Source organism: Daphnia magna, linkage group LG5 (genome assembly GCF_020631705.1).
Source record: "Daphnia magna isolate NIES linkage group LG5, ASM2063170v1.1, whole genome shotgun sequence".
Taxonomy (NCBI): domain Eukaryota; kingdom Metazoa; phylum Arthropoda; class Branchiopoda; order Diplostraca; family Daphniidae; genus Daphnia; species Daphnia magna.
The window spans coordinates 9,177,877-9,201,580 of record NC_059186.1 but is presented as its reverse complement, the minus strand read 5'-3'; the positions used below and the strand labels follow the sequence as shown (position 1 = coordinate 9,201,580).

The following is a 23,704-nucleotide window of genomic DNA, read 5'->3' as shown; positions in this document are numbered from 1 at the left end:
TTGTCGTTGGCAAAACGTATTCTTTATTATAGAACGTCTCTTTCTCGTAATCAATTACAGACTACGTAACGTCTGCCCAACGAAAACATCATTTAGGTAGTCTATTCTAATTGGACTGTATCACAACAACGTTTTGGGAAGGCAGGTGTAATGTTTATACCCCAGAATTAGTAAGATTCCACTTGCAATTAGTGAAGGGGGAATGGTCTGTCGCGTCTTTTGTATTCTGACAGACAAAAGCTGCCCCTCCAATCTGGCACGATGACGTAGTTGTCCTAAGAAAAGGTCACCCTTCCCCTAAATTCTCTATCCCCGACCTCCTCGCATATTTTGTTTCCTTCAAAAACCGAATCTAGAAATAAAATTATGCAAATTTGCCCCCTTCGAATAAATTCTCACCCAGCCTCCGCCACTTCTGAAATTGACCTCCCAGTGGACATTTTCGAAAAAGGCCAGTGCACACATAAGGAAATTTAAATAATTTGCTTTGCTTTTGTTTTCTAGATCGCTAAGTTTATCGACGCATAATAAGAAAAATTTAAATATTTTGCTTTTGCTGAATAGTTTTACATTTGAAGCATTTCATTAGCCTAATATTCGAGTTCTCAACAGCTCAGCGCGTTATTTGTTTTTTTTTAATTGCATATCTGTAAGCTTAATCTCTTTTAGGCTCTGTCTGTGGTAAAATAAAAACACCTGCATTTTTTGGTACTGTACGGCGCCAATGAAAACTGGTACAATTAAGTCTGTCCCAATCCGACCCGCCATGATGTTACCTGTGACGCGGTGTTGTTTCATTCCGTCCTAATGACGAAGACTTCTGAGAATTTGTGTCGCTATAATTGGCCGTGTACCCATCACCTTTTGCAGTGATTGCACCGATATCCAAGAGTAGAGTAAAAAAAAATATGAGAAGAGTCCAAGGTTACGAAAACAGGTATTTGCACCTGCTATATAAAGCTTCATCTGATGGTCAGAAAATTATCAGCTGTCTTCGGTAAGTCATCCAAGTAAGACATATCCTCTCGATCAGCTGTAATTGAAAGTAAGAAACTCCTTAAAAATTATTCATATTTTTCCTCATTTATTTTGTAGTTTGATTTCTTCCCAGATAAAAAAAAATAATGGATAGAATTCATCTGAGAAGCTTTTTTCATATTGCTCTGCTTTGCGCTGCCATCAGCTTAAGCTGGGGAGGTACTGATTATGCTCCCGAAAAGAAATCTTATGTAGTCACCGGCGATGTTTATCCACCAACCGACATGTACTCGTTGGTAAGTTTCTTTTGTGCATTTATCTTGATAATTGTGTGTGGCTTTTGTTACCGATTTCGTGTGGAATAACAGAAAAAGATCGTGAATTACGAGTACGCCCTTGATGATTATTACGGCAACAAGCATTCGAAAAAAGAAAAAATCGATGGAGAAACTGCGGTGGGAGAGTACAAAACTCTTCTTCCTGATGGCAAAGAACAAACAGTGACGTACGAGTCGGGACCTTATGGTCATTTAGCCAATGTGGCTTATACCGAAGGACAAACTTATGCTCCAGCCCCAGCATACAAAGCTCCTGCACCGGCTCCAGTCTACGCTGCACCAGCTCCGGTTTACCCTGTGCCAACACAGGCCCCTACTTATCAAGCTCCTGCTCCGGCCTACCAGGCACCTGCTTACGTCGAACCTGCATACGAAAAGGTACGTCATTATTAAATTATACCTTTGCATATTTGGATTTTAAGGCTTAAACCACTTGTTTATGATGGCAAGCAGAAGAAGGTGAGCTACGAATACTCGGTTGATGATTACAAGGGTAACAAACATTCCAAAAAAGAAACTATTGATGGAGAGATGGCTGTAGGAGAATACAAGACCCTTCTTCCTGATGGCAAAGAACAAACCGTCACCTACGAGTCCGGACCTGCCGGTCATTTAGCCAATGTTACTTATGCAGAAGGCCAGATTTATGCCCCAGCTCCTAGTTACAAAGCTCCTGCTCCAGCACCCGTATACACGACACCTGCACCAGCTCCAGTCTACGAAACTCCTGCCCTAGCTCCAGCATATATGGCTCCTGCTCCAGCTCCAATGTACAAAGCTCCAGCTCCTGCATACAAGGCTCCTGCTCCAGCTCCAATGTACAAGCCTGCTGCTCCAGCTCCCGTATACACAACAGCTGCCCCAGCTCCCGTATACACAACAGCTGCCCCAGCTCCAATGTACGTGGCTCCTGCTCCAGCTCCAACCTACATAGCTCCTGCTCCAGCTCCCGTATACACAACTGCTGCCCCAGCTCCAATGTACACAACTTCTGCTCCTGCTCCAACCTACATGGCTCCTGCTCCAGCTCCCGTATACACAACTCCTGCCCCTGCCCCAGTATACACAACTGCTGCGCCAGCTCCAGTCTATGAAACTCCTGCTCCAGCACCGACAGCTTACAAAGCTCCTGCTTATGTTGAACCTGCATACGAAAAGGTATATCATTATTGCTGTCCTTAAAGTCCCTAACATAATCGTTACGATGTAATCGTTTCTTCACTTTTGACGAGGAACAGAAGAAGGTGAGCTACGAATACGCCGTTGATGATTACAAAGGTAACAAGCATTCCAAGAAGGAAACCATTGATGGAGAAACGGCCGTTGGAGAATACAAGACTCTTCTTCCTGATGGCAAAGAACAAACAGTTACGTACGAGTCCGGACCTGCCGGTCATTTAGCCAACGTCACCTATGCGCAAGGCCAAATCTATGCTCCAGCTCCAATGTACAAAGCTCCTGTTCCAGCTCCCGTATACACAACACCTGCCCCAGCCCCGGTGTACAAGGCTCCTGCCCCAGCTCCAACATACAAGGCTCCTGCTCCAGCCCCGGTGTACAAGGCTCCTGCCCCAGTTCCAGCATACATGGCTCCTGCTCCAGCTCCAACGTACATGGCTCCTGCCCCAGTTCCCGTATACACAACACCTGCGCCAGCACCTGCCTACAAAGCACCTGCTTACATGGAACCAGCCTACGAAAAGGTATGTAATGGTTAACATGTTATCGAAATATGAGTTGAAAATTTAACTATTCATGCTCTTTAAATCGAAACAAAACAGAAGAAGGTGAGCTACCAATACTCAGTTGATGATTACAAAGGAAATAAGCACTCCAAAAAGGAAACCATTGATGGAGAAACGGCTGTAGGAGAATACAAAACTCTTCTTCCTGATGGCAAAGAACAAACAGTTACGTACGAGTCAGGACCTTATGGTCATTTGGCCAATGTCGCCTACGCAGAAGGCCAAAAATATGCCACAGCCCCTGTTTATACTACACCTGCTCCAGTTTACGAGACACCAGCACCTGTGTACACTACACCTGCCCCGGTTTACACAACGGCTGCCCCGGTTTACACAACGGCTGCCCCGGTTTACACAACGGCTGCCCCGGTTTACACAACAGCTGCACCGGTTTACACAACGGCTGCCCCGGTTTACACAGCGGCTGCCCCGACTTACACAACTGCAGCTCCGGTTTACACTACACCTGCACCTGTTTACACAACGGCTGCCCCGGCTTACACGACAGCGGCTCCAGTTTATGAGACTCCTGCACCTTACAAACCACCTCGTAAGGCCCCATTCTCACACACCAAAACCTCGGTCACCTATGTGAAAATGCCCTACGTCGCAAAACCTGCTCCAGCCCCTTCCTACCCAGCTCCGGCCCCTTCCTACCCAGCTCCAGCCCCTTCCTACCCAACTCCAGCCCCTTCCTACCCAGCTCCTACTACTTACGCTCCTGCTATGACCACCTATGCCCCTACGACCACTTACGCTCCTACCACAACTACTACCTACGCTCCTACCACAACTACTACCTACGCTCCTACGACCACTTACGCCCCTACCACTACCTACACTCCTACCACTACCTACGCCCCTACCACTACCCCCACCCCTACCACTACCACCGCTGCTACTACTACCACCTACGCTCCTACCACTACTACTCCTTCTACCACCACTACGTCTTCTTACGTTTCATATCCACCATACATTGTTACTGCCTATCCTGCTCCCGTCCCTACTCCGGTGACATCTTCTTATGTTTCTCCGGCCAAAAGCCCTGCCTACACAGCTCCAAGCCCCTCCGCTCCTGCTCCATCTTACGCACCGAAACGTGTGATGTCCGCATATGGTAGACGGTAGACTAACGCCAACCCCTTGTCGTTAGACTCTCGCTTACCAAAAATCCTGCCTTCATCAATCGGTGAAATGGAGTTTTCGACATGATTAACTGACATCTTATTGACTTGGAAGCTAACTCTTTAGATATCTTTGTTCTGCTTCTTACATAAAAAATTGTTCTCTTGTTATTATTACTATTTGATTTTCAATACATTTCATTACTACGCAAAAGGAAACGAACTTTTTTATTCAAATCACGAACGTTTTGCTTCGAATGTCTACATCATTTACTTTGGCTGAACGATGCTCACCAACAAAGATTGGATGATTATACAGATCGATATTTTGCAACCGAACGTGACTTGGATGAAATTAAGCATTACGAGGTATAGTTCAAAACTATTAAGCTAATAACAGAGGCCAACGAAATTTGCCTCCCGTGATTTATTGCCTCCATAATGAAAGCATTCATGAGAGTAACACGGTTAGACGTCAAGTTACGAATGTTAACATTAGACGAAGAGCAGTTAACAGTTAAACATTTCGAGTGATTCACGACGATACCATTCCATCCCATAAATCATTCAAACTGAAACAGACTATATATGGCAAAGCTAACGAAGCATATTATTTTTCCACCATCGTATCGATCGAAACGGTTTTCTTTTAAATCAAGATGTTAGTTGATTACAAACCGAATGCAACTCACAACAGTAAATCGATTTTATAACTTTTGGCTTTGATTTATAATTCAGATGACTGTAGAATTCAGAGACTTATAGTCTAGCTCATATTATAAAGCCTTGGAATCAAAACAAGCTCAGTTTTTAATCAACGAAAATGAAATTCTAAGAAATTTCATCTCGGTCATTGCTTCTGTACCGCATTTACAATAGCTCAACATCAAAGAGCCGAATGTCATAGACTAACAGCCATCCGAATTCGATTAAGTACGCATGAAAATTCACGTGCAAACTCACGAAAATTGGATCTATTGCTGTATTATAATTAGGCTGAGTCGTTGCTTTAATATTCGCGAATGCTTTTGCAATACGAGACAAGCTAGATGAACATTGTGCTATGAAAATGCAGGTACGGCTGCCTTTCACGGCAGAGGACCGGTCAAATTGCATTCAAAGCGTTCTCGTTCACCCAGGACCCACAATTGCTGAAGCCATAATCACATCAAATCGCTGCATTACAATGAAAGACCGCAATTTTCAGCCCCAAATGATATGCTACGTAAATAAGGAACAATTCGTACCGTTATACTTGTATGTATTCAGAAAAAAGCACACAAAGTTCCAACGACAAAATAACCTTTGTGTCCGTGTTCAAAAAATATATTTTTTTTTAACTCTGCGTTTTATTGTGATTGGATTTAATATGGCCGAATCGTGCGTCATCAGTCTTCGACACCTGGCTCCCCTTTCGATGTGATAGCCATCACCGTCCGACGTATATCGATTCCACCCTATCATTTTGTTCTCTATGACGTCATTCAAATAGAACCCTCTCTCTAGAGAGGGCCAATTCTATTTGCCCCATGAAGCAGATCGAGATTAAGGACAGCGCCTTCTATAATACCGTAGGCATCTCGCAGAATTCATGGGCATTTTTGTTGGTCGATCTACTGGAACGACTTAGCCTCGACTATGAGACTACGAGCAGTTCTTACATAATGAACTTTCTTCATGTCAACATCCCCTGTGGCATGATTATTATTGCTATACGTATGACGCATCCATTGAATCAACAAGCGGAAAAGAGTGGAACGTGTGATGGCACAGGCAATCTGCCCAGCTGATATTGAAATAAGCAACCGTTGATGAGATAATCGACCTTTGACATATTTTTGAAAATATTTTTGAAAATTTGTCCTCGTGCCAAATTCTGGCATCAAATTTCGTTGGAAATCAATCTCCCCCCTGGTGCCTTGTTGTTTTTTGAGTTTATGAGCTTGTTATGTTCCAAACTTTACAGCCAATTCGCATGTATATATAGACACACGGAGTGTGGGGTGATGTAGTATCCATTTCTTCCACGTCGACTACGCGCACGATCGTCATCCATGATGTTCTCATCATTCGTGTCTTTGTTACTAATCAGCGCATTGACGTGGAGTTACTGCCACGCTTCTCCCTTTAACGAACACTCAACGGTAAGAATCTAACCATAAACTTTCGTATTTTCATTTCGAAATGGTCTGATCTATCCAATTTTGCAGGTTGATCCGTTACCACCTCAAACTGAGTCTAAAGAAGTTCTTCCAATTAGAAAACCACGAAAAGAAGTTGATGAAATCAGCAGCGAAAGTACTCCATCCATCACGACCGGCCAATGTAAAGCAATTTTACCTGATGGCCGCCTTCAGACGGTTGTCTACACCTGCGCACCAACTGGCTACAGCGCTGTCGTTCAATACCATAAAATAGGCAATCACGGTGTTCATGACGAAGCCAATCAAACAGCCAACACTACCACCGGTGGCGATGCAGTTCAACAACATTTGCAGCCCATCACAGAAATTCTTTTTCGGCCTACAGGCGAGTCTTCTATGACGACGATAGCAACGGAAATGACGTCCACTTCATCCATGGCTCCTCCAGTGGAAGTCACGTCCACTTCATCCGTGTCTCCTTCAATGGAAGTTGCGTCTACTTCATCCACGGCTCCTCCGGTTCCAACAAAGAGGAGAATGAAGTTAGAATCGATAACTGCCATAACACCACCACATCGGTTACATGGAACGCCGGACAAGATTTCGTTGGTTCAGCTTCAGCATTCACTCCCGTTTCTTGCGGCCATCACGACCACCACAACAACTCCGACTGGACGGGGTCGCAATAGTCGTGTTAGCACTGAAGCCCCCGAGCCGAGTTCATCAACAAAATCAACCATAAGCGGAAGAACGAGATGGAACGCTTCGTTTGGAGGACGAAAAGTTCAATCAGAACTTCCTTCATAACAAATGTGCAAGAATGAACACAAAAAACAAGATGTTTGATCTATACATTTGATTGAACCTCCTTTTTTTTAACGAGTTTCGTTTATCTCTAATTAGCACCGTACCACACGGGTTTTTTTTATCGTCATGTGTTGGCTGTTCAAAAAATTCCATTTTCATCTTACGTCTTTAACGAGACGCCTCACTTTTCTTGCTATCATAGAGTCTAACATGAAATGGATTTGTTGTATTTTCTATAGGGTTAATAAATCAAAAATAAACGTTTGAAAGAACCTTCTTTTGAAATCTAGACAATCAGTGGACGGAAGAAAAATTAGTTTCCTTTGTTGCAGAATCGTTACGACTTGAATAGCTATTTTTTATGACGACATATTTGGAAGGTGTTATGAATCACGTCTGTGCGTGCCATCGCCACGTCAAAGACGGTTGCCAAATCATCGAATTGCATGCGAGTCAAGTAAATTGGCTTCGTCAGACTCTCGCAAACATTTTTTTTTTGTTTGAAAAATATAATGACAACCTGCAATGACAACAGTTATAACGAACCTATTTATTGATCAAATTACGTAGAGATGAGAAAGGGCATCCAAAACATCCAAAATTATAGATTAAAGGTGTCTCTTCTTTTGAAGTTAATTGAATCATATCAGTAAACAAATAAGAATAAAGCCGATTTTTAAGAACAGAAAGGGACAATCTCATTAAAAAGGAATTTTGAAAGCAATTCGTTCCAGAAAAACTACCATCAGTCAGCGGGCAAAAATGGCGGTTGAAACTTTTGGTTCAATGAAAGAAACAATTTTCGCCACAATAGGAAAAGGCAGTCAAATGCAAGTGCACAGAAAAGTTACACGGCATTAACTTTCCAGCGGTGGGAAAAGTTTCGTTAGTGGTCACGCCCGTCGCGTTAACCGCGTAGGAATGGCCCAACCCGCTGATTACGATCGACATTTAACCGTGTCGACTTTCTCATTAAGGACTGGTATAACATTTACAAATAAAACATGATGACCAGCTAATGTAAATCATTTGGAAATTTCTTACGTGTTTAAATTTCGTGTAGCTCAACACAGTCAAAAGGATTTGGTCGACTGCCACACCCTTTTTGGTCCAACCAAAACCAATGAATTGATTAAGCTAATATGTAATACTCGGAAACAATGAATTGTTTATCTGTTTAGCTTCGTTTTTGTTTTAATGCTGGTCAGTGGCAGAAAGTGGATCCTAGCCAGAACGAGGGGCTGGGTGACCTTCGCATACAGACAATGACAGTGATCCGGGCGAGCTTCCAAAATCGTTGTTTTCGGTGGTCAAAGAAGGTGGCAATCATTCGCAGAAATTGAGTCGATCAATTGTACTACATACACAATGGCCAGGTAATTGATCGCTGTCCTACAAATAGAAAAAGCGATTTGTAATAAACGTCAAATCCAACTGCGTCCAGCTGCTGTTTTTCCAAATATGTTTTTCAATCCTCTGTGAGTAATTTCAACTATTTCAATCAATTCGCAGACTGAGGAACCAATAAACACTCAAACAATCCGATCGTATTTGTTTTCGTACGGTCGATACGAATCGCTAACGAGTCCAACTATAAATCCAACGAAGAACCAGAGAGTCATTAAGAATAGCCTTCTTTGTTTGTGATACCTGAAAAAACAACTAATCTCGTAAGCAATGCTCTCCTGCTGATTGGCCAAACAAAATCTCGGGGGCAATATTATCCGGAAAGGTATAGAAGTGCGCACGTATATATAAATAACCTTGGATCTATTGCCTCTAAGCTTGCAACACGCTCAAGGGAGGAACATCTGAATTTGGATTATTTACCTGAAGAAAAAACAAAAAGTAAGGAGTGAGAGTTAAGCTATATAGTAGTAGCAAGCTAAACAAAGGAAGCTCCATATAGTTGTCCAGGATCATAATAGATTCTCCATTGATCTAATGCCATAATGGTCCGTCCTTGAAGAGGACGTATTATTTTTTATTTCTTGTACCGGCTGTTTCCCAAGGCTGTGTTCTGTGCTGTAGTTATTAAGACATCCGTATATAAAAACCAAGTGAATTGGCTTGTACAATGAAGAGAGTTCGCCAGTCGATCGTTTGTCATTTAAGACTCGCCATCCATCACCCGAGCCGGAACATCCATCATGCAACGGTCGGCTGTCACCCTCGTCCTGATGGCGTTGGCCGTTACGGTTAACTCAGCCAACATTAATTCTTCCAAATCGAAAGTAGTTACAACTACACAAGATCCCGATGAGGCAATCGACCAGGTAAAAAAACAACCTCAACAAGACTCCGTGTCAATGTTTGCTAATTGCTTTTTGGTGATTGAAAAAGGGCGATCCGTTCCAGTATTCATATGCCGTCGAAGCTGAACCGACTGTCAACGAGACTCGCGTTAGACAATCTAAAGCAGAAAGCAGTGACGGCCAAGAAGTTATCGGTCAATACAAAGTACTCCTGCCAGACGGGCGACTTCAGACAGTATCCTACACATCCGGACCGAACGGCTACAAAGCTACAGTCAAATATGTCCAGATTGGTATGGAAAATTTCGTGGCATCGTCGACGGAATCAAACGGCAGATCTTTCACCATGAGCCGGGCAGCTCCAAAACCTACGACAACAACAACAACTACAACAACTACAAGTATTCCTGTTGTTGAGCAAGCGGCCGTTGAGCGACAGCAAATGCAGAGGCAGTCGGAGACGATCGATAGCCGGACGAGCACGAGCTCCAGCCGATCCAGGCAGCGCGTTAATCGGACGCGAGGTGAACGATTACGTTCTTCACAAACGTTCAGCCCGATTTCGTCTGCTGGGAAAGTTGAAGATGCAATTGCAATTGAATCGATGGCTACCCGATTGAGACCATCGTCTTCTCGTCCATTTGGAATGAAAACGACGTGGAGATTCGATGGAAATCGACAACATCCCGACGAAGCCTTTCAAACTGATTTGATTTAATGGGGCAGAAACAAAATGTAGTTTTTTTTCGAATTCATTTTTATTGGTGATTTCAAGTGACAAATTTCTCGTTTTTCCTCCATGACAAGTACTGAAAAATACATTATGAAAAATTCTCAGATATACAATTTGGTTTACATAAAAGTTTTCGTAGATGATGAAAAACGACCCGACGTTTATTGAAAAGAACAGCGTCGTTAGTTTTCTGCATATTTCATAACAAGATCATGAATGGGTAATTCTCATTTAACTTTTGAAAAGCCAATAAATCACACGTTATCAAGCAGAGCATGTTTTCCATTTTCCAATATTTTCTTCTCCCTATTAATTGCACTAATAAATATCCATAGCATCACCGAGTACAATACCAGCATAAATTAGTTTTTTGGGGAGTAAGGTGATCGATCACATCGTGACACGTTGCTTCATATTTTTAATGCAGGCCATCTGAAAAAGGCTGATTCATAATAAACGACACAAGTTTGTGAAGACTTTGCAGGTAATTTTAACGATAAATCGTTTTCCAACACATATTCTGCGTATGAAAAATAAAACAATTTTAGGACATTTAGGGGGGCGTAATCCTTTACCTCTCATCAAGGGTAACAGGCTGGGTGATGAAAGAAGAAAAAAAAAGGAAGCGGCCATCATGGATTTTTGATCCCCTCTCCCCTAATTTCGATAGGTTGAATTCCTTACCTTGAAAAATTAGACTATGACGTTCCGTTTGACTTGCCAAATTTTGTAACTTATTCTCCTACTTTCTCTAAGCGGTGGATGTGTTTGTGTAGACTGGAGCAGCTCGTCATACTTTATTTTTTTCATTGACATTTTCAGAAATGTCACAACTTTTTAGAGCTCGTCCACAACATCGATTTTGATGACGATTAACTTGCTCTTTAACATGAATGAGATGTTCCCTGACAACTCCATAAGTTTTGACTGTCTTCCGAGTAACTAGCAGAAAGTCCATCGTGGCAGGATGTGGAACAACTGGGGCGAGTAAGGGCAGTTGAACACGGCCCGGAAGGTATTTATGGTTTGCGATTGAACGTACTATATACACGCTCGAATGTGACATCCAGCAAACGCAGTAAATTCTTTGGCTTCTCGTCGCTATCGGCAGATGTTTCTCTCCACATCGTTCCTCGTTATCGTGTGCCACCATAATTTCCACATGTTCGTGTCGTATTATATTCCGTACAAGCCACATCCAGCTGTGTAACATGGAACAAATGAAGCTGTATGTTGTGAGCTCACGACTTTATGATACATTCAAACGTTGTTTCAAAACATTAGGTTCACATTACCATAAAGGGTACAAGGTGAGAAATAGAAATATTCAAATGATGAAGTCATAGAATTCGTTTATTCTCGTCGAGAACAGTGTCAATTGTACAGAGTTGAGAGAAATCAATAGTTGATGTAGGTCGGCGTCGTTTGGTAATCGTATTGAGACGAACCGTATTTGGATGTACTGTAATAATTTTCCATATCGCTGTATTGATTGCTTCCGGCAGGTTCGTAAGACACTTCAGCTCGATAACCGTTCTGGTCCGCTTCGTAGTTGACAATCTGCTTACGCCCGTCAGGTAGGCTCACGGTGTACTGTCCACGAGTAACCGAATTCTCGTGAGTCTCACTTCTCGATTGCTCGTTACCATAATCGTTAACGTTGAACTTGAAAGCATAGTTGTACCATCCCTGCATGACGTCAGCCAAAAGGTAAAATTAAAATGTTGCAATTGAAAATTAAAAGAAGTAAAGTTAACGTACGTTTTCGTTAGCATCGTAGTTGTCGGGGTAGTAAGCAGCCGTCGTGTAGGATGGTTGCACGTAGTAGGCTTTGGTCGTTGCGTAATAAGTTGGCTCTTGGTAGTAACTAGTTGTTGGCTTTTCGTATGTCGGTCGGCTCGTGGTGTAGTAAGAAGTCGTGGGGTATGTCGTGCTGTAGTAAGGTGTCGTCGGATAAGTTGTCGTCGGATAATAAGGTTTGGCTGTTGTGGTGTAGTACGTCGCACTGCTACTGGGGTAGTATGGTTTGGCAGTCGTGTAACTAGGCTGTTGATAAGTGGGTTGATTGTAATTAGGCTGGGCAGGTTGTTGGTAGTAACTCGGCTGGGCGGGTGGCTGGTAACCATAGCAATAGGCCTGGGCAATCAGCTGTACCACGCATATCTGGAATTTGGGAACATTAATGTAAAACTGGATGTTCAAAATAGCGAAGCGTAACACGCAATCACCACGAGCTGCGAGGTAAATGAATTGCGTGATCTTACCAACACACGGGCAAACATTTTGGGTGATGTGCAGAATGAACGATGACTCAAGTTGATGATTTGGTTCAAATGATTTTTTAATGAGATTTTTTTTTTCTCCGTATAATTTTGGCTGCAGTCAGCAAAACTTTTTGAATTTTATTCGTGCTTATTTTTGGAGGGGAAAACTTTGCTGCAAAGAAACGACTCAAAAAAGTTGAGCAGTAAAAATAAAGTTTTACGACTATATTTTGTGTATAGAGCTGCTTTTTTTTCTTGTCACTTGCAACTTTGCCTGGACAAGTTGTGTGGCACACTGCTGACAATTGGCTCCGGCTGCCTAGACTTTTATATGCCTCAAGACTCCACTATAGAAACCATCCTCTATAGTGGATCACCCAATAGACACACACGTAGATATGATCCACCTGAGAGTAAAACGCGAGAGGGATTAGTAAGTCTCCCCCCTTCCAAAAGAAGACAAAGATATAATATCGAAAAAGGTGTAAATATACAAGAACTATAGACACCTCATGTGTACAATATACTTGAACTTTTATTATTTCTGAACGATTTGTTCTTTGTTTTTTGGTTCGTGATGCCCCTACTGACTTCATTATTTATTGAATTGTTGATTTAATGCGTGTCAGAGAATTATAAAGTTGTGTTTGGACAACCCTCGTGGGAGATTTTAAAAAAACTGAGGTAAAGTGGAACAAACAAAAAGGGTAAGGGTTAGAATCATTAGTAGTTTTCCTTTTGTTCGTTTCGTGCCCTGGCATTTTAGTGTAGATCAGACTGTATGGAAATACAGTGACCTTAGAAAGAAAGGTCCCAGTTTCTTATCGATTCACAGTTTAACGAGAACTCTTTAAGCTCAAAGAAAGGGGACTTAAATCTGGGGATTTTACAGTTTGATTGATTTAATTGTACGTATCATCATTTCGTAGAGCATAACACAAGAAAAAGTGTTCCTTCCATCGCATATCACGTTGGATTTTCACCTGTGTGAAGTGCTAATGAAGTCATTACATCTGAGTAATCAGCCGGCAGGTAACCTTCGATCCATCACCAGTCGTGTAACGTGGAGTGAGTGCAACCGTTACGCCAGGTGGATTTTGACGGGCTCACCCGGCCTTTTCGATGTGCGTGATGGGTAGACGACTAGTTCAAATCAATTCAGTTATTCCTCCCCTTCATTAAACAGTGTCTGTGTTTTGGAAAATGGCCGCCGACGTAACAGTTATTTTCACATCATCGTAGACTGGCTTTTGTTTTAACTGACGGTGAGTTCCAGTCCCATCCCTTCGGTGTAGGAGCACTCAAAAACAGCTGATTGCGGTAAGTTTCTTCTACCTGTCGTACCTGGGTAGCCTACTCATCGTTCATCGTTAGTTGAGTACCGCCGGATCGTTTTGAAACAGTTCACAACGCTGCCCAAGGTCTATACTAATCTATTATTCCAATTGATTTTTGACACGTGTACAAAAAGCGGGGGTTGTCTATTCCAATAAGTGCGTGCGCCTCATTTATACCAAAGCTATACCAATTATTTTCACGTGTCCAATCCAAATAAAACCTCTTTGTCCAGTTTGAAAAAGACAATTTCAATGAAAAACTGCACTTTGATAAATATTTTCCGTGTGTCCTGTGGGCTCGTGTTTGTTTCGAACCCTTCTATTCTTCTTATAGATTGTTGAGTAGATCGTGGGCGTGCCGTTCTTTCCCCTCTAAACAAACAAGGGGAATCGTGCGGTCGTCGTTGTGTCGTGTCGTCGTCGTCCACCAATTTCTTTTACGTCTAGTTGAGTTGTGCGCAACGTTAGTTCCCAGAATTCTCTGTGCATGTTTCTCTCTTTTTTTTTTAATTTTATTTTCTTTTCTGGAGTCCAGGGTACACACACACAACCGGGAGAATTGTACCTTGGATTCGTGTGGGGTTTTTTTTTTAGTGGGAGGTAAACGGGATGGCCACACCACCCACGAGCTACTAACGACGCCATTCGTCTATTGGTGGCCGGGACGAGTTGCTGCCGACACACATATCTACGCATATGTTGTGTGCCCATTATAAGAGCTCGACCTGCGTTGAGCAAAAGCAAAGCTAGCAGCTCCCTATACATTATTATTATTATTTCTTTTTGCTTTAAATTTTTATTTATTTGTGTTTTCGTTTGTTTTTACCTTCAAGGGAACCCGCGCAGCACGGGCGCACCGGTGTGTCTAATACAGTGTGTGTGTGTGTGTGTGTGTGTGTGTGTGTGTACTATATACGAAGAAGAGGCAGCTACCAGCAGTAAGTGGTATTACGCGAGATGGGCTGCGCTGACAGTAAAAGCGCCGGACTAGCCAATTCTATCACTACCGTCTCCGCGGCCAACACCAACGGCCAACTACATCAGCATCCATCCAACTTGCAGAGTGAGTACACACCTAAACATGTACACGTCTATACGAGTAGAGGCCTAATGTATAGCGAACCTTTTTTTTTTGATGAGCCCTTTGATGTCTTTTGAGTCGACTTTGAACACATTGCGTAATTCAATTTTGGCTACGTTCTTTATCCAGTTGAAAAGCGCACACAAAGTTTTATGATGTGCGCGATGGCTGATGGTTTTATTGTTTAGTTTCCCATCAATGTAATAGAGACGAATGATTGTCAGGGAATTTTCTTGTTGTTTGTGGATGGATTTTGGGTGTCTCCAACGACGATGGCTGAATTTTTTAAGCTTCCTTGTCCTTCTCTCGTTACGCTATACTGGTAATAATGGCCGTGGCTTCTTTATAGTCAAAGGAAAACTATAGTCGTGTGTACCAGCGTTGAATGTCCTTAACGAGCCTCTCGAGTTTTCGTCTTTTTATGTGTATGATTGTTTTTTTCTCTCTTCATTCCCTATGTCCCGCTTCTAGTCTGTTGTCACTAAGATCATCGTCAGAGAAACGACTTGTGAGGCCGTCAACTCCCAGCAGCACTCCTCCCTCTGTAAATTTACCGTATCCCGGGGAGAGAGGCTCTCCCTCTCTTCTAATATCTCTAGTGTTCAAAGACGTACACAAGAAAATCCATAAAACAGCAACGTATACACAATCAAAAGCTTTTTCTGGTCACATTTCCCTGCCGTCCATGCGTAGACGTTTGTATTCGATTTTATGTTTTTCTGGTTACAAGCTCCGCCTTTTATTGATTCTACAGTAGGAACATCTTTAGATTTGGGCAGATTGCGTCCCCAAATTTGATTATATTTCGTATGACGAAAACGGTCTGGAGGATACGTTATAGGTCTGTTGAACTATTGAGGGACGTAAACGAGTTAAATCATCGTATGATTTTTGCCTCTAATGCGGGTATTTTGCGTTCTGTTGACTCGATACATCAATGTTTATAAATAGCATTGGATGTTATGGAATTTTTTTTTTTATTATTTGTTTGGGAAATCTCGTGTTTGCCAAGTTTATTTTATTTCTTTTTCCCCTGATTTTTCTTGATTGGCCTTGTTGGTTTGTTTACTTTCTGCTTTGTGTATATATCCAATCCAAGTTCATGTTCCAGAACCGGAAAATCCATTCTCCATTTCCCCGGTATTCTTTCCGTTACCCCACCCCTTCGAAAGAGAAAAGCCGGCCAAAGTGAGGGACGAAACGCAGCACGCGGCTATTGCCTTGAGCGAAAGAGAAAAAGGGTTAAAAAAAAAGTAATCCTGAAAAGAACTTGAAAGTTTCGCGAACGAAACAACGTCTACGCGGGAACTAAGGCTCTGAAACGCTGGAACGGGCGGGAGTCACAATGCAATCAATAGAAGCGGGCCAGGGTAACACACACACACACGCTACAGGAGCTCGAGGATCTTGAACTCTATATTTCATGTAACGCTGCCGTGCTATTCAATTAAAAGAATATTACTTTTTCATTTTTTTTTTTTTTACTGAAATTTGCATATCGATATAAAAGAGAACAAAGCAAGCTAATGCTACTGCTAGTGAAAGAAAAATCGATCCTGGGGATATTAAAAAAAAAGGGCAAGTCTTTTAACCCAATGCTTTCAATTCGCTGAGCCTCCAGAATATTGGACAATGTTGGGAACAGTTGGGGAGATGGACAGTTTGACGTTAGATGTTGTAGCGCCTTCGTTCCATTCTGCGTTGAACAAATAATGGTATGCGCTGCCGCTGTATAAAACACTGTATCCCATTAGATAAAGAACACATACGCTGCGAAAGCCTATTGAGGAATGGGACATTGATTCGTGCCGGAACGATTGATCCACGTCAAAAGCGGAAGGATTTGAAGCTGTGTAGGTTTAATACTTTTCCTGGAATTTCATATTTTATTCATTGAATTATTTTCGAAATTGCTTTTTGACGATCATAATTCCTATCTTTATGTTGCCCAAGTCCAAACGCGATTAAATTCACAACTTGTTATTCTCTTATTTGCTTTTATTGCCATTGAATTAATTGGTAGCCTTTCCTACCTTTACGCGACACGACAAACTTCTATTTTATCGTTTTTTATGACCTTTTCCCTTTTGAAATCTTTAATTGGTTTGATAGCGTTCTTCCACGAACAGCTTCCCAATAAAATTACGCGTTAGAGTGTATCGACTTTTGGCACAGGCAATCCATTATAATCACATGCTCTCTTGATATCTCCGCCCCAAGATTTAAATCGTTTAACTTTTTCATTTCTTCCAGTTGTTTTACAAACACTTCAAAAAGGTCGATGCCAGCAGTTTCGAATCAGAGGAGCTAACGAGCTTTAAACGACTGCATAACATGTCCGCTGGGTTACGCAAGGCCTGAAAAGTGTTGACATGTTAAGGCAGGATGTTTTTATCCGAGATTGTTGTCCATAAAACGCATAAACATGCACACAAAAAGTTTTGTGTACCTAATAAAAAATGAACTTTATTTCTAGTACTTTTCCAGAGCGCTCCATCACGATGTAGAGGCTCATTTGGTTACCGTTATCGTTACGTAACTTTTTTTTTTCTCCTCCGTTTTGATTGCGATAAAGTTTGCCAGCCAAATGCCCTTCTCCTTTGGTTACGCGGCATTGAGACACAATTTTGTGCAATAATTGATGAAGGGCATGCGCAAAGGGAGAGGTGGACTGAATATAATACCCTCAAAAATCCCGATAAAAAGTATTCCCCTTCCTGAAAAAAAAAGGGGGAGGGGAATAAAAAAATAAAATATACGTAAGCGAGGGGAGAGAAATGCGCGCGAAACCTCCGGCCGTTGGCTTATACACGGAGCCGTGCGTCCCGACCGGTGGCTGTAGCCAGCAAACCGAGCTCCAGATCGGTTCTTCCGTCTTCATCGTCGCTTTTTTTCAGATTATCACAATTTCACACTTTGTTTTTTTCTCCTAACCAATCTATCTCAAAGCATAACTGCTTGCTTGTTTTATTATCATCGTCTTAATTTGCGTGTTGTGCCGTGTTTGTGCTCTACTGCTCTGCCAGAATCTAACCCCTTTAGGCGGCGATAAAAGGTAACACACAATACGAAAAACATTTGATTTGCGATTATTTTGATTTACTCAACAAACATTCTTTTTCAATAATTAATAAAAATGTAAAGGATAGGGGATGTGCAGACCTAGAAATCGTACAGAGTAGCCAAACGCATAAACGAGGGGATTGAAGAGTAGTATTGAACAGTCTATTGATACATTTAAGTATTTTTCATGTTAGCGATTGGATTTCTCGTGTACGGGCACGCAGCTTGGTGTAATCAGAGTGTTTGTTAGAGCTAACGATGATTGCAAGGTAACGCAATCCGCAAATCAATATAATTATTCCATCCTCCGCACTCGTGACAGAGGCCCGCAAGCCCTGCCCGTTCCTTTCGAAATTGAGGGTGCACTAAGATTTCTTTTCTCTTTTTGATGGAGAGGGCTTAGTAGACTGTATTCTAACATCACTCGGATTTATCCAGCTCTCTACACACACGGATGACAAGCGTACAGATATTGAGTCCTTTATCCATCGAGCCCGTTCATCGACGTTCGTTCGTTTGACTCTCGAGATTCACGACCCGAAATCTAAACAAGAAGCCCACCACCAAGAGGGAGGAAAGCCCTTTGATCGCACATGAGAGAGAATCGGAGCATCAGCTCAATTCTCACTAGTTTAAATGTGTACACACACACCGACCTATGGGACGCCCTATAGAAATTTATCGTTACAACACAACGCGACTAAGGAAATTTTATTCTTTTTGCCTCCCAATTTTGACTGTTGATGATTTGTACTGAGAATGGAGTTTGATGTAGCTCGAGTTGAACTGATTGCTTGCTCAAGCAGTTTGCAAGAGGATGGATGGTGTCAATCAAAACGGATGCTTTTGTGTATGTGCGTGTGTATAGCAAAAGCGGGTGAAAACAAAAAATAGAATCAGAAATGATAACAGCCGGATGGATCGACGTCATCTAGGGTGCATGTACACGTTATTGCCAGCAGGTTTTGTACCATATGCGGGGCTAATCAAACAAAGCCGTGTTTTGCGTGCCTGTGCTGCTGGGCAAACTTAAGGTCCCCGCTGGCTTGTTGGATCAATCGAGGCTCCGGTCACCCCCCCATCCGCATACCATTGCTTTCTAACCCCATCCATTATTATCCTTTAGGATTCTCTCTTTTTTTTTATGGGGATTTTTTTTTTTCAGTTAAAAGGTGCGGGACTTTGCGCGAGCGTTTCCGCTCATTTTCGATTATTCAGAAAAGAAGACGAGCTTTGCCGGTAGGACATGGCGACATGCAAAGTTACAATGGACAAAATGATAAAAGTCGATTATCGATCGAAATTTATACGTGCCATTGGACAACGAGGAAAACTCGAGTCAGAGATAACTCTTCAGTGGAACATAAAAGAAGTTGGCAGCGGATGGTAACCACCGCCTGATTACCTGCAGCCATTTTTGTTTTTCCTACTCAATAATCCCTAAGGAAACATTGACATAAGAAACCACGAATATCCAATAAGCGAAAAAAGATTGAAGTAGATACAAATTTACGTAGTCGGTGGGATGAAAATGGCTCCGTAACATTCTAAACAACAAATAATGCAAAGAGGGGTTTTTAGTTTGTGACTTTCCGCTGATGGACGTGCCCCGTTCTGTTATGAGCTGCTACTGCGGGATAACGATTGGGACATTGTTCATTGCCGTCGGATTGTTGAACCTCGTGCAAAGCGGAAAGCAATTAGACAGTTGAAAGGCAAACGCCGGACGCCTTAAAAGAGCATGTGGATGAATAATGAAAAGCTGAAATGACTTTTGCATTTTAAAAAGGATGGAACGTGGTGCGTGGAACAAATGAATGGCGCAAGCGAAACCCATCAAATATTTACCGTCATTCTCGTTTAATAGAAATGGAGACACACACACATGAAAATGAGACATTGTTTCTCTTTCAGAGGGGAAATAAATATATATAGTTCTCTTGTTTAATCATGGCGAAACAAATACAGGCGACATATTACATTGCTGAAATAATATGATGTGCCTTTCCAAGTCAACAAATGGTTGCGTAAGATGTTCTCTCTACGTAAGTGTGTATCTAGAGAGATAGTCCGTAGTCAAGTTGCACTATTTATTGATCTTGCCACAAAGATGGCCGACCCCTCCTAATGTATTTCCATCGGCCTCAAAGGTAAATTTCCAAGCCTATGTAGTACTTACGACAAAGCTACCGGTCTAACGCAATAGGGACTTTCATCTTTTCCCTTTTTGTACAATGTAAACCTCCGATTTTTATGCCAAAATTCTTGGAAATGCCATTCTATGCTCAGATGGACTGATTATACCAGACGGAAAGTTTTGTGTAAAGATTTTGCCTTCTGAATTTCCCCGTTTTGTGTGTCAGTCTATTACGGACTGCGCGTTCGTTGAGGAAACCCTCGGCAATCTATGAAAAGGGGACTAAAATGTGCCGTTTATTATGGCCGTTCTATCGTCATTATTATCGTAATTACTTACGTTCTTTTGTTGTTCTTTTGTGTGGTTTCAAAACCTGGCAGCGAGCGAAGATTCAGCTGCTGGCCATTGTTCTTTAGCTGAAGAAGAAGACGCTGCTGTCAAGATCCAGGCATTTTACAGGGGCTATCAAACCCGTCGTGATTTAGCCGATAAGAAAGAAAGGGAACTCTACGGTCCGGGTGGAAAACCGGGCAAGAAGAAAAAAGGAACTTATCCCAAGCCTCTTGCACCACAACCGCCTCAGCAGCAACAGCCACCTCAAACTCATCCAGCAGTTGTAGATTTAGCGCAGCACCAACCGACAGCTTTGACGTAAAGTATCAATTGCCAACGAAAAGAACGAAATGGATTTGGACGCAATGGATCCCGCTGAACTCGAGCAAGATTTGGGTAAATATTTGTCTTGTTTTGATGACGCCTTGCCAACTGATGACGTCCGAATTTTTATTGTAGACTTGATGAACGCAGCCACTAAGATTCAGGCTTCCTTCCGGGGTCACATGGCGAGGAAACAAGCGGAGAAGAGCAAAACCGATGGTGAAATTACCAAGGAAATGGAGAAACTTCAATCCAAGGTACATCAGACTTAATTCTTGTGATGTTTTGACTGTTGATTAATGGCTGATTCCTGGATGTTTGTCTTCTTATTTGGACAGAGTCCAGTGCCGAATGAGGAGGAACTGGATGTGGATTTGAGTGATCCATCGCTGAACCACGCCGCTGTCAAAATTCAAGCCTCTTTCCGCGGCCATATGACACGGAAGACTCTCGTTAAAGATTAAAAAAACCCAAGTCAGAAAAAAAAAATCAGGAGTATACGAAATAGTTAAACGAAATGGAACCTACAAAAGAGAAACATTAATTAACTTTTAATTTGGCATCAAACATACGACGACCATTTACATTTTTTGAAACCAACAAGAAAGCGGATGATTATTGTTAAAGAAAGAAACGACACGTTACACAAGAAAAAAAAAACAATTTTGAAAAAGCACACGATTCACGAGGGAAGAAAAAATGAGAAAAGTCAACGTTCACCGTGTCCAATTACAAATCATCGAGTTCCCCTTTTTATCTTCCTTTCGAAAAAAACTAAATGAAAAGAAAAAAATCATTTTTTTTTTCTTATTTATACTCATGTTATTCGCAGTCTTTCTAACTCTTTCCCTTTATATCCATCTCGTCTCTTATAATTCTAAAATACCTGTAGTCATGTTATGTTCATCTCCTTCGCTGCTGAATGCACCAGAATTTTTCTATTAGTTTAACTGTGCGGGCCTATATATACATTTGTTTTTTAGGTTCTGCCTGTATGAAATCTCTGTTTTTCAATAATCATCCCTTGAAGATCCTTTTGTTTGCCCTGCGCCATCACATTCAACTCTGTAAGTCATTTATATACACAATTATACTGGTGAATCCCTTCAACTGCCTCCTGTTTGTGTATATTTCTTTCGACACTTGAACCAAAACAAAAAGATTAACTGCCACAAACGATGGTGAATATCTGAAACACACGGTGCACGTCAATTGGCTGTCGCTGTCAACCTAGACATTCAATCTTGTACACAATAAGCCAAAGCCTGATGTCAGACAATCGCTGCTGCTGTGGAGAAATGTTCACGCCAGGTTCATTTTCTCTATCGATTCCTTTCCAGTTTTCTCTTCTTCTTTTGGTTTTTCAATTTTCTTTTGTAATAACGTGAAGGATTGTCTTGGTGCACGTAGTTCTGCTTATTTCTTTCGAATATTTGCGAGTTTTTGACGTACAATAGCTCGTATCAAATTTTCTCGGGGAATTCGTTCGTGTAGTTTTGCAAATTCCCGACTATAAGTTTACAGTAACACTATGATCTTTACGTTTAAGAAGAAAGTTGACTGACATAAATTGATCATCTTCGTTTTGTTTATGTGATTCAGCATTCCGGTAGAAGCTCTTTTATTGAATCCTCTCTTCTTTTCGAGCCACTTGGTATTCGCTTCCTTTCTTTCAGCAGTTTTAGACGTGCCGAGTAGAATCAGCCATGTACGTCCTATATACGTACTACACTGTTGCGTCAATCATCATCTCAAAGAACCAGGACTGTAGAACCTAAAAGAAAAAGAAAAACTGCAAAGATCTTTCGAGAATGCACAAATACGGGGATGATCATTTAAGGCGAAAAAAATGCTGTTCTGCATGTAAGGGACATTCGAGAATTTCATTAGACAGAATAACCACTTGGAACAATGAATAGGCATTATGTTGCATCCCTCTGCGCGTTGTTGACCCTTTAGTTTTATTTTCCTGTTGACGTTTCCCCAACGATTTTAGCCTAGTAGAATAGTAACTGTTGTGTTGGCAATTCACCCGCTTCGCTAATGGCCCACTGGCTGCAGACACAAGCAATCGCTTTGTTCGTCCCTTACTTCTCAGTCTGTTTGCCTTTCTCGCTCCGTTAGAGCTGACAGAACAAGAAGGTCCCCCCCCAAAAAAAGGAGAGAAAAATAAAAAATAGGTTTATGAATAGAATGGGAAGAGAACTGCAGCGGCAATGTTTACTTGTACACTTAGACAAATGAGAAAGCTTTTATAACATCTGCCATGTATATGGGAACCACTTGAACATATTTGCAGACAACCAACAGAATGAATGAGCGTGAAAAGTAACTTGGAAATCAGTTGCCGGACATTAGAATCCTCTAACTTCCTAGATAAGGGATGCCAAAGTTGATTGAATACGATAGGTCGCCCTTTTCATCACATCGTCCAAGGTGTAGTCCTTTTGTCCGTTGGTTTTCCTTCGAATAATTTTGCCCACTTCATAACGGATCCTCCCTCCATCGCCCAAGCAGAAAGAAAACCCAACAAGAGAGCTCAATAAGATCAACGAAAAATGATACAGAACGGAAGCTAGCGGATTGGGAGAAGATCGGCACTATGTGATTATAAAGATAAGGGGGAAAAAAAAACTAATAAAGCTGATAATATTAAAAAGGAAAACCATTGGCAACCAAGTGACTCTCTACCTATCCCTCTGTATTGATCTCTGTATTTTTCATCTTTTTTTTTTCCGGCCTCCAATCTTACTAGCCGATGTGCAAGAACGAACGCACCACAGAGACGGACAATTTTTTAAAAAACTCCCGACAAAATACCGGAAATAAATACAGCCAATCACAGCCCTTATTGATTTTTAGCTTGGTGCAATGTCCTTAGTCTGACGTTAATTCGTTTCGAATCATGTAACACACAACGTTTGCAAGATGCTGACGGTAAACTGATATCCAGTGATCTCAAGCTTACAAAAGCCTCAGGCTGCAATTAATGAAGAAACACTAGATCTTTCACGTGAAAGAGAAAAGAAACATTATCC

General features: G+C 41.8%; 5 protein-coding genes across 9 annotated transcripts; 4 read left to right on the top strand and 1 right to left on the bottom strand.

Annotated features, from left to right (window-relative positions):
• Positions 1 to 910: 910 nt before the first annotated feature.
• LOC116923964 (extensin-2) lies at positions 911 to 4,402 on the top strand. Of its 3 annotated transcripts, none has more exons than XM_045174263.1 (6): positions 911 to 1,045; positions 1,096 to 1,274; positions 1,347 to 1,694; positions 1,770 to 2,474; positions 2,555 to 3,019; positions 3,098 to 4,402. In XM_045174263.1, exons 2-6 carry the CDS (start codon positions 1,125 to 1,127, stop codon positions 4,190 to 4,192), a joined length of 2,763 nt encoding a protein of 920 aa, XP_045030198.1. In that variant the 5' UTR covers positions 911 to 1,045; positions 1,096 to 1,124; the 3' UTR covers positions 4,193 to 4,402. The 3 variants fall into 3 exon arrangements, with proteins under 3 accessions (XP_045030198.1, XP_045030196.1, XP_045030197.1); XM_045174261.1 differs by having other exon boundaries at positions 1,767 to 2,474; XM_045174262.1 differs by having other exon boundaries at positions 931 to 1,045; positions 1,112 to 1,274; positions 1,767 to 2,474.
• A 1,757-nt stretch (positions 4,403 to 6,159) lies between these two features.
• LOC116922629 (mucin-5AC) lies at positions 6,160 to 7,402 on the top strand. The gene is made up of 2 exons (XM_032929007.2): positions 6,160 to 6,332; positions 6,399 to 7,402. The coding sequence occupies exons 1-2, from the start codon at positions 6,243 to 6,245 to the stop codon at positions 7,137 to 7,139; spliced, it is 831 nt and encodes a 276-aa protein (XP_032784898.2). The 5' UTR covers positions 6,160 to 6,242; the 3' UTR covers positions 7,140 to 7,402.
• A 1,821-nt stretch (positions 7,403 to 9,223) lies between these two features.
• On the top strand, positions 9,224 to 10,235 carry LOC116922423. The gene is made up of 2 exons (XM_032928781.2): positions 9,224 to 9,415; positions 9,483 to 10,235. The coding sequence occupies exons 1-2, from the start codon at positions 9,290 to 9,292 to the stop codon at positions 10,110 to 10,112; spliced, it is 756 nt and encodes a 251-aa protein (XP_032784672.2). The 5' UTR covers positions 9,224 to 9,289; the 3' UTR covers positions 10,113 to 10,235.
• A 1,227-nt stretch (positions 10,236 to 11,462) lies between these two features.
• Positions 11,463 to 12,704, bottom strand: LOC116923432 (adhesive plaque matrix protein). 2 transcript variants are annotated; one of them, XM_045174279.1, is made up of 3 exons: positions 12,356 to 12,704; positions 11,889 to 12,290; positions 11,463 to 11,816 (listed from the first exon to the last, which is right to left on the bottom strand). In XM_045174279.1, exons 1-3 carry the CDS (start codon positions 12,407 to 12,409, stop codon positions 11,526 to 11,528), a joined length of 747 nt encoding a protein of 248 aa, XP_045030214.1. In that variant the 5' UTR covers positions 12,410 to 12,704; the 3' UTR covers positions 11,463 to 11,525. The 2 variants fall into 2 exon arrangements, with proteins under 2 accessions (XP_045030214.1, XP_032785788.1); XM_032929897.2 differs by having other exon boundaries at positions 12,392 to 12,704.
• Positions 12,705 to 14,344: 1,640 nt separating this feature from the next.
• Positions 14,345 to 21,776, top strand: LOC116923433 (obscurin). 2 transcript variants are annotated; one of them, XR_006647039.1, is made up of 3 exons: positions 14,345 to 14,791; positions 20,390 to 20,738; positions 20,802 to 20,891. XR_006647039.1 is itself a non-coding variant. In XM_045174280.1 (3 exons), exons 1-3 carry the CDS (start codon positions 20,693 to 20,695, stop codon positions 21,128 to 21,130), a joined length of 294 nt encoding a protein of 97 aa, XP_045030215.1. In that variant the 5' UTR covers positions 20,543 to 20,692; the 3' UTR covers positions 21,131 to 21,776. The 2 variants fall into 2 exon arrangements, 1 of the variants encoding a protein (XP_045030215.1); XM_045174280.1 differs by lacking the exon at positions 14,345 to 14,791 and adding an exon at positions 21,005 to 21,776 and having other exon boundaries at positions 20,543 to 20,738; positions 20,802 to 20,923.
• The last annotated feature ends 1,928 nt before the right edge of the window (positions 21,777 to 23,704 follow it).

Coding starts and splice junctions, on each gene's coding strand:
- LOC116923433 (XM_045174280.1), top strand. CDS start 20,693: ATGGATTTGGACGCAATGGATCCCGCTGAACTCGAGCAAGATTTGG. Junction 20,739..20,801: donor TGAACTCGAGCAAGATTTGG/GTAAATATTTGT, acceptor TTTTTATTGTAG/ACTTGATGAACGCAGCCACT. Junction 20,924..21,004: donor TGGAGAAACTTCAATCCAAG/GTACATCAGACT, acceptor TTATTTGGACAG/AGTCCAGTGCCGAATGAGGA.
- LOC116922629 (XM_032929007.2), top strand. CDS start 6,243: ATGATGTTCTCATCATTCGTGTCTTTGTTACTAATCAGCGCATTGACG. Junction 6,333..6,398: donor CCTTTAACGAACACTCAACG/GTAAGAATCTAA, acceptor CCAATTTTGCAG/GTTGATCCGTTACCACCTCA.
- LOC116923432 (XM_045174279.1), bottom strand. CDS start 12,409: ATGTTTGCCCGTGTGTTGGTAAGATCACGCAATTCATTTACCTCGCAG. Junction 12,291..12,355: donor CATTTACCTCGCAGCTCGTG/GTGATTGCGTGT, acceptor CCCAAATTCCAG/ATATGCGTGGTACAGCTGAT. Junction 11,817..11,888: donor ACTACGATGCTAACGAAAAC/GTACGTTAACTT, acceptor GACGTCATGCAG/GGATGGTACAACTATGCTTT.
- LOC116922423 (XM_032928781.2), top strand. CDS start 9,290: ATGCAACGGTCGGCTGTCACCCTCGTCCTGATGGCGTTGGCCGTTACG. Junction 9,416..9,482: donor CCGATGAGGCAATCGACCAG/GTAAAAAAACAA, acceptor TGATTGAAAAAG/GGCGATCCGTTCCAGTATTC.
- LOC116923964 (XM_045174261.1), top strand. CDS start 1,125: ATGGATAGAATTCATCTGAGAAGCTTTTTTCATATTGCTCTGCTTTGC. Junction 1,695..1,766: donor TCGAACCTGCATACGAAAAG/GTACGTCATTAT, acceptor TATGATGGCAAG/CAGAAGAAGGTGAGCTACGA. Junction 2,475..2,554: donor TTGAACCTGCATACGAAAAG/GTATATCATTAT, acceptor GACGAGGAACAG/AAGAAGGTGAGCTACGAATA.